The sequence below is a fragment of the Geospiza fortis genome, unplaced genomic scaffold (assembly GCF_000277835.1).
Source record: "Geospiza fortis unplaced genomic scaffold, GeoFor_1.0 scaffold165, whole genome shotgun sequence".
Taxonomy (NCBI): Eukaryota; Metazoa; Chordata; class Aves; order Passeriformes; family Thraupidae; genus Geospiza; species Geospiza fortis.
The window spans coordinates 725,195-732,238 of NW_005054442.1; the positions used below are offsets into that span (position 1 = coordinate 725,195).

Genomic DNA, 7,044 nt, shown 5'->3' on the forward strand with positions numbered 1-7,044 from the left:
TATATATATAATATATATACCCCCACACTATACTTAGATGTGTGTTAATTTTCTAAAAGCCTGGTTGTGTTACTCCCTTTGCACCAATTACACTGGCACAGTGTTGCAAGCACTTTGTAAATGCTATTTGTTACCCAGTGGTTTCGACCCAACGCTCTGGAATTTCAGAACTGTGGATCTCACTGATTTTAATCAGCAGATAATGAATGTCAGTGTTTCATGTGGTTTTGGTATACTCTTACCTATGAAGAGGTGGTAGAGAAGAGCAAAATGTTTCAAAGTGTGTTTCTAACTGAAATAGTCAGTGCACTGATGAACCATGGATGATTCTGAGCAAGGAGCCCTATATTTTTGTATAAAGTTTGATGGATGGGTGGTGGGATGTGGGCCTTCCTATAATGAGAAACTGTTGTACTTTGCAAGGCTTGACTGAAGTTTAAACATATATGTTCCACTGACAGCACTGCCTGTGAAAGGCAGATTCTTTCATGTGAAAGAATTTTTGAAAGCTTTGTTAAATCATATTTTATTTCTGGTAACTGTTACACCTTTAAGAAAAAAAAAGAGTAAGATATGAAGGTTTTTAACATTCAGAAAATGATAATAATCTTAATCTGTCAGGTCTTGGACATTTTACCTCTGAGTCTTACTTGTGCCTTGGAACACGCTCCCAGTGTGTTGTCTGTTTCTGTAGATAGCAAACTGGATATTGGTGAATTTATGGGTCTGTGGGAGACATAGTTTTGTATCTCTTGTATCAGCTTTTTAAAAAGAAACTGCATGATATTTATGACCAGTAATAACACCTGCTAGGTGAAGATAATGATGCAGATAGAAAAAGCTAATAGATAAAGACAAAATCTGGTCTTCTGTGCTGGGTTGTTTTTTCTTCTATTCCACTATAGGATGGCAGTGGAGATGGTTTCTGCTCCTGGAAGCTTTATCCTCTGCTCTGGTAAAAGTGGCACTGGACAAACAAATAGTTTGTTGCTGTAAAGTGGGCACTATATATTTATTTATCAGGGGAATTCGAGCCCCTGGCAAAGATTTTTAAATGATGCCTGGTGATTTTGGATGTCTAACTGGTACTTTTCACCAGTGAGCCTTTCAGAGTTCAAGTCTGGGTCTGCAAGCTCCTTTGGAGGGCTTTAGGCTGCACAGGACAAATGGAGACACCCAATTACCAAACATGCTTGAGTAGTTTTTCCTTGGAGTTTGGTTTCAGTCCATGGCATTCCCTCAGTAGTGGTGTGTTTGAGGCTTTAGGTTGTTTTCCAAGCCAGTCTCTCTCCTCTCTGTCTGCTAAGCCTCATTTAATGACACAATGGGGCCTTTTTAAAGTGTTGGGGATTTTTTTTTTCCCCTTCTACAGTGAAATTCTGAATTGTAATTTTCATCACTCCTTTGTGTGTTACATCATGCATGCTGGGCTGGATTCTCAGCATTCACTGGAGTTTCTCTGGTTTTCTACCAGCTGAGACTTTGTGCCAGCATTTTTGGCTTCACAATAAAACCTTTGGAAAGCAAGCACACTGGGTTTCTAGTTGGTTATGACATCCAGGAACTGCAAGTGGCTCAGGTCTTGCAAAAATGTGAAAAAAGCCCAGCATGAGAGACATGGCAGTGGGCGGGAAGGTGAAATGCCATGATTTCTTTGCTTTGTCATTAATTGTCTTTTGTAATGATGATGTGTAGTGAATAAAAGGATGAGTTAAAAATGAATGTGGTGGGGGATGATGCATTTGAATCTTAGAAGATCAGCTGTGAGAAGGTGTGATGCTGCTTGGCCATGGTCAGGACTAGTGAGGCTGGAATGTTTCTGCATCTGCCTGGTCAGGCTGTAGTTTAATAAATATTGTATGAACTGTCATACTTTGCTTGTTTAAAGTGAGAAATCCCTGAAACAGCCGTGGATTGCAAGCGTGTCTTGTATTTATTTCTCAGGCAGGAGCACAGCCATATAGCATTATTAGCAATAATACATCTCTGCCTTACACTGTGCAAGGACAGATTTCCTGTGATGTACGAGGGAGAGGTGGTAGCAGAGCCACTGGTGAAAACTGAAATTGGAGCTTGCTGAATTGTGTTGGGAGAGGCAGTGCCTGAGATCTCTGAATTTAGGGGCCTGTTTATCTGAGTGCAGCACACCTTATTTACAGCAACTTAATCTGCTCGCACCAGACACAAATGGCTCAGCATCCCGTCAAAAAATCCATCAGAAAATCAGTAGCTGACCACTTGTGAACTTGTCAAATTGACAAGTGGACATGCTGACAGAGATGGCATTTGGGTTTTTCCATTGAAAAAATGCAGTGGTGCACCATGGCGGATGACTCTCAAAATGAAACATATTGGTGTGAAAATGAAAAATGTAATCTGAATCTTTCTGACTTAGCATTTTTACTAGACTGTTATTTCCCTTTTTTTTTTTTTTGTTTCCTTTTAAAAATAAAATTCTTAGATACAGAAAGAGAAATCCACGCAGCACCCCACGTGAGTGAGAAGTTAATCCAGCTCTTCCAGAATAGAAGTGAGTTCACCTTTCTGGCCACTCTGCAACAAAAGGCATCGACTTCTGGAGTTATATTGTCCATCCGAGAGTTGGAGCACAGGTGAGAGCAATTTGTTTCTCTCTCTTGCAGCAGCAGCAACATAAAAGATTCTGAATGCTCAGTGGTCTGTTCAGACAATGTGTTGAAATGGTAGATGTAAAATCTAACATGCAAGTTAGAGCCTTTCTAAACAGTTTGCAATTTGCTACTTTTTTCTAGTTCTTTTTTTTTTGTTGTTATGGGAGGAATTCATTATTTATGTATCCCAATCTGTAAAATAACTTAAACAGAAAGATCAAAGCCAATGTAGTGTAGATGCAATGCACTTTAGAAGTTACAGACCTTGTAATGCAATTTTCCTGACTAGTTTATTATATGTGCTTTAGGAGTTTGCTTTTGCATAAAAGTTAAACTTGCACTTTTCTTGCTTCACTATGTTTTATTACATTATAAAAGAATACATTTTCTTTGAGAGGCAGTAACTAAGCTATTAAACAATTAAGTTACTTGTGCTTCCATGCAATACTGTGTATCTTTTCTTCCCAGCATAAATACATTATATTCCTATTTCATGTATGTCTCTTATAGTCTGCTATTTGTAACTGTGTGAATGCTTTTTTGGTAATTTCTTAGGTCTTGAAGGACTTTTATGTCTGGTCTGACACATAAAAGACTGTTGCTGGTCTTCTCTGTTGTAATTTAAGTAATGGGCCATTCTTTGGTTGCTCCCATTTCAAATCTAGTACCAGTTATTCTGCAGCACTTCTATTAAAAAAAGTCCCACTGATATTTGTCTTAATCAGGTACTTGATACTCAATTGTTACCCCAGTTGGCCTTTTGTGGAGAAAGTGTAAGAAGGAGAAGGCAGTGACTTCATCATGACCAAATTGTCAGTGGTGGCTTTTGCTAGTGCAACAGCAGAGATGTCCAGACAAGGCTCCCCAGTTGAGAGGAGGACTTCGTTGTACTTTTCTGTCACCACTACTTTCTTATTGCTCTTTCTTTCACTTTATTCCTTTTTACAATTTTGAGGCCACTGTCTCAGTCTAGAAGAATATTGTTTTACATTAGAGAGGGATCCCTCCCTCCATCTCTTCCTGTTCTCCTTCTCTTACTCTCTCATTCGTTTTGCATTACTTTTCAATTTCTCCAAGCTTTTTCAGGCCATTTGAAGTCATGGTTAACAGGATCAGTTTGCCATGTTAAGAGTTTGTTTATTATTTATTTGAGAAAGAGGACATTGAGGACAGCCATGGAACAGAAAAATGCTATCACATGCCTGCACTTAGCAAAAATCCAAGGTCAAACTAGACAGGCAGCGGTGATTATACAATGCAAGGCACATGGATTTTTAGATATGGCATCTACTGAATGCAGCTCCTTGAGTCCTCTATCTTGACAGGCAGAGGCTCGTAGGGAGATGTGCTCTGCAGGAGTAATCTTGGTTGAACAAAATACACTGCTGTTGTCCTCTCTGGCACTGAGGTTATCTATAATATTTAAAATTATGACATCTGCTTAAAAATACATAGAGTTGAAGGATTGCCTGCTAGTCTCAGTTGAACCTTTGTAGCTCTGTGTAGTAACAGGAAGTTTCAGTCTCTGTAATTCCATGCAGGAGTCAGAACAGGCACGTCTGGTGCTGCTCCTGACTGCTGTTACTTCAGGTGGATTTACTGTGGCTATCCTTTTTTGGACTCACTGTTTATCCCTTAAAGCCATTGTTTGTTTGTCAGGTTGCTGCTCAGACCTTGGTAAGGATCCTGCTTTCAGACCCCAGATCTGTGATGACAGAAATCAATGAAGTGGACGACAATGGAGAAAGTATTTTTTCACACGGATGAGAAACAGAGAACAAAGATTTGGGGCACTACTGAAGAGCACCATGCTTACATTAGATTGATAATTTTTGATGTTTCTCTAACAGCTCCACTCACTCTGTAGCTTTGCATGGGAACGGAAGTGGGTGCAGACACATGTCACAGGGCAAGCCTTTCATTAATTGTTGCTCCTGCTAAGCTTCTGATAATATCATGGTTCTGTTCTTGATGACATCAATTTTTTTTTGATCAATCTTTTTCAATTTTCCCCATGTCCATGAAAACAGACACTGCAAAGAGGACAATAAAGAGTATCTTTATTTCATCAGGAGCAAGATGTGTGGGAACAAGTATAAGGGTGCAATGCTTCCCTAACCAGTATAGTTTTTGACTATGGAAAACCCAAGAACTCTTCTCAATTTCTTTTCTTTGTGCAAAATAGGAGATATTGTAGTTAAAGGCTTGCTTTTTTAAACTTACCAACATACCAAAAGTGGCCAAATTAAAAGTTCAAGCCTTCAGCAGCAAGTGACAAAAAGAAGCTCTGTTAGCTGTGGAGTTCATATCTCTATGGGAAATGACTTTTTTTGTTGTACACAGAATTAATAGATGAGAAATAAGTGTTATTCCTAGCAATGAAAAGGTGTGTGTATTTATTCTGTTTTTTGATGTAGTGGAGATGATTGTCCTAAAGTAGTAAGGCATAGAGTGCCTGGTTTAAATTTCATTTCTCTACTAAGTTTTAGCAGGCTTTTATTTTCCAGTAGAATGGAGCTCTTAAACTGAAGATAATAAAATAAGATTAATACATCTTTTCTTGAAGTCAGTAATTTAGATATACTATTTTGTTATTCTAAATGGATATTTTGTAGCAATTAGAGAGTTGCTGTTAATTTCTGTCATCATTTGATGGACAGGACAATGATAACAATGCATCTTCGTTAACATTTTGTTGAATCAGTTTAATGATGATAAAGACTTTGTTTTCATGCTTCAAATGTATTACAGTAGATCTTGGAAAATCGAAATCTTAATTAATGCAGAGAAATTCTAATTGGAGAGTCTGATAGTTTGTGCAGTCTGTGTGTATAGTTATGTGGAATAAAGTGGTAAATCTGAGGATTATGTTTTCTTTCCTAAATTAGAGGTAATAAAAAAAATATAGAATGGACAGACAGGTTACTTGGGGGTGCAGAAGGTGGAAACTGTTTTGATCAGCGAATTCTGCTAGCCAGTTCTTCCCAGATGAGCTTTGTGAGCTATTTTGCTCACAACCTTTGACTCTTTAGACCACCAGAATGCTTAGAAAAGGCCATCAAGATATTTAAAATGCCACCCACAATGAATTCCTCATTTCAACAGTGATTTAATAGAGTTTCAGCTGAAGCTGTGTCTGCCTGCTCCTTAGCTGCTCTGGCCTTGCATGGTCCAGAGCCCAAGAGCATAAATTAGATGGAGTCAGCATTGCCTTTCAGCTGTTTAATCTCTGAGTTTGAGATATGTTGATGGTTCTTCTCCACCACTGACCAAGATCAGCATCTGGAGAAATATGTCAAGGATGTTCAGGGTCCCATATGTCATTCTTTCTGAAGAGTGTTTCATAATGGGAGATCTCACCATGACAGAACACAGGACTGAGTCATAAGATGATTGTTTCGAAGATTTTGTTACAGGAAGGATTAAAAACTTTTTTTTCCTAAATTTTTCTTTTCTTTTTTTTTTTTTTTTTTAATATGCTTGTAACCTGTGTCTAGGACCTGAACTTTAGAAACTTGATACCATGCCGAATATCTGGAAACCTGTAAGCTGATGTACTGCTATAGTGAAATGGATTTACTGAGTCCAAAATCTGCCCTTTCACTATGTAGCAGCAAGCTGTGTTGATATAAATATTCAGGAGGAGTCTGCAAATGTGTCAGGCTCTTAGTGAGACTTCCATTCCTTGCGGGTCAGTTTTGGGTGGGGAGGTGAAATAGGCATGAGACTCCCGTTGGATACTTTCCCCAGATGACACCATGGATGCCTCCTGAGGCTGTTGAGGAGCAGGTAGAAAGCTGTATGTTCACAAATAACAGCTGGAAGGCTACCAGGCCATTATATGTTTAATTAAAAACACAAAGGAGTAATAAGATAGTTAAATTATTCACTGAAACCTCGCTGATGAAGAGAAGCCTCTGCAAATGACTTCTGACCCTAGTAGTAAACCTGAAAAATTGGATTTACTCCCTGCTATGTTTTAGATTATTCTCTGCAAGATGGGTATATGCGTATTGGATTCCAAGATGCCCAGGATTCAGAAAGGGAAGGAAAAACTCTGCAGATGTATCCATTAACCTTTTTCTTTTAGGGTAAAGGGCACATCTTTATGAATATTTATATGTGGAGTTGCTAAACTGGAAAGCTGTAAAGAGAACAGCTGAAGACTGAGCCTTACTTCCAACCCTCTGAATGAGTTGGTGTGAAATATGTGAGGCATTTACATGTTTTCCTTCTCAGAAGGTCTTCAGAGATGCAAATGCAAATAGAATTGGGCTCACCTGCTTCTTTTCTTGGGGTTCAAGTACCTGAAAGGGTAAAGTGAAGAAGAACTGTTATATAAATCTTCCACTGATTTAAGCATTGTGAGAGAGGAGTTACTACTGGAGGAGTTACCTTCCATCCTGTGGTTTTG

The 7,044-nt window shown here is 38.6% G+C and overlaps 1 protein-coding gene across 2 annotated transcripts in view; it reads left to right on the plus strand.

Annotated features, from left to right (window-relative positions):
- Positions 1-7,044, plus strand: part of NELL1 (neural EGFL like 1) — a 298,387-nt gene that overhangs the window by 19,516 nt on the left and 271,827 nt on the right. For both annotated transcript variants that reach the window (XM_014309619.2, XM_031062241.1), the window contains exon 2: positions 2,462-2,612. In XM_014309619.2, the coding sequence (XP_014165094.1) occupies positions 2,462-2,612 (151 nt within the window). The remainder of the gene's footprint in view (positions 1-2,461; positions 2,613-7,044) is intronic.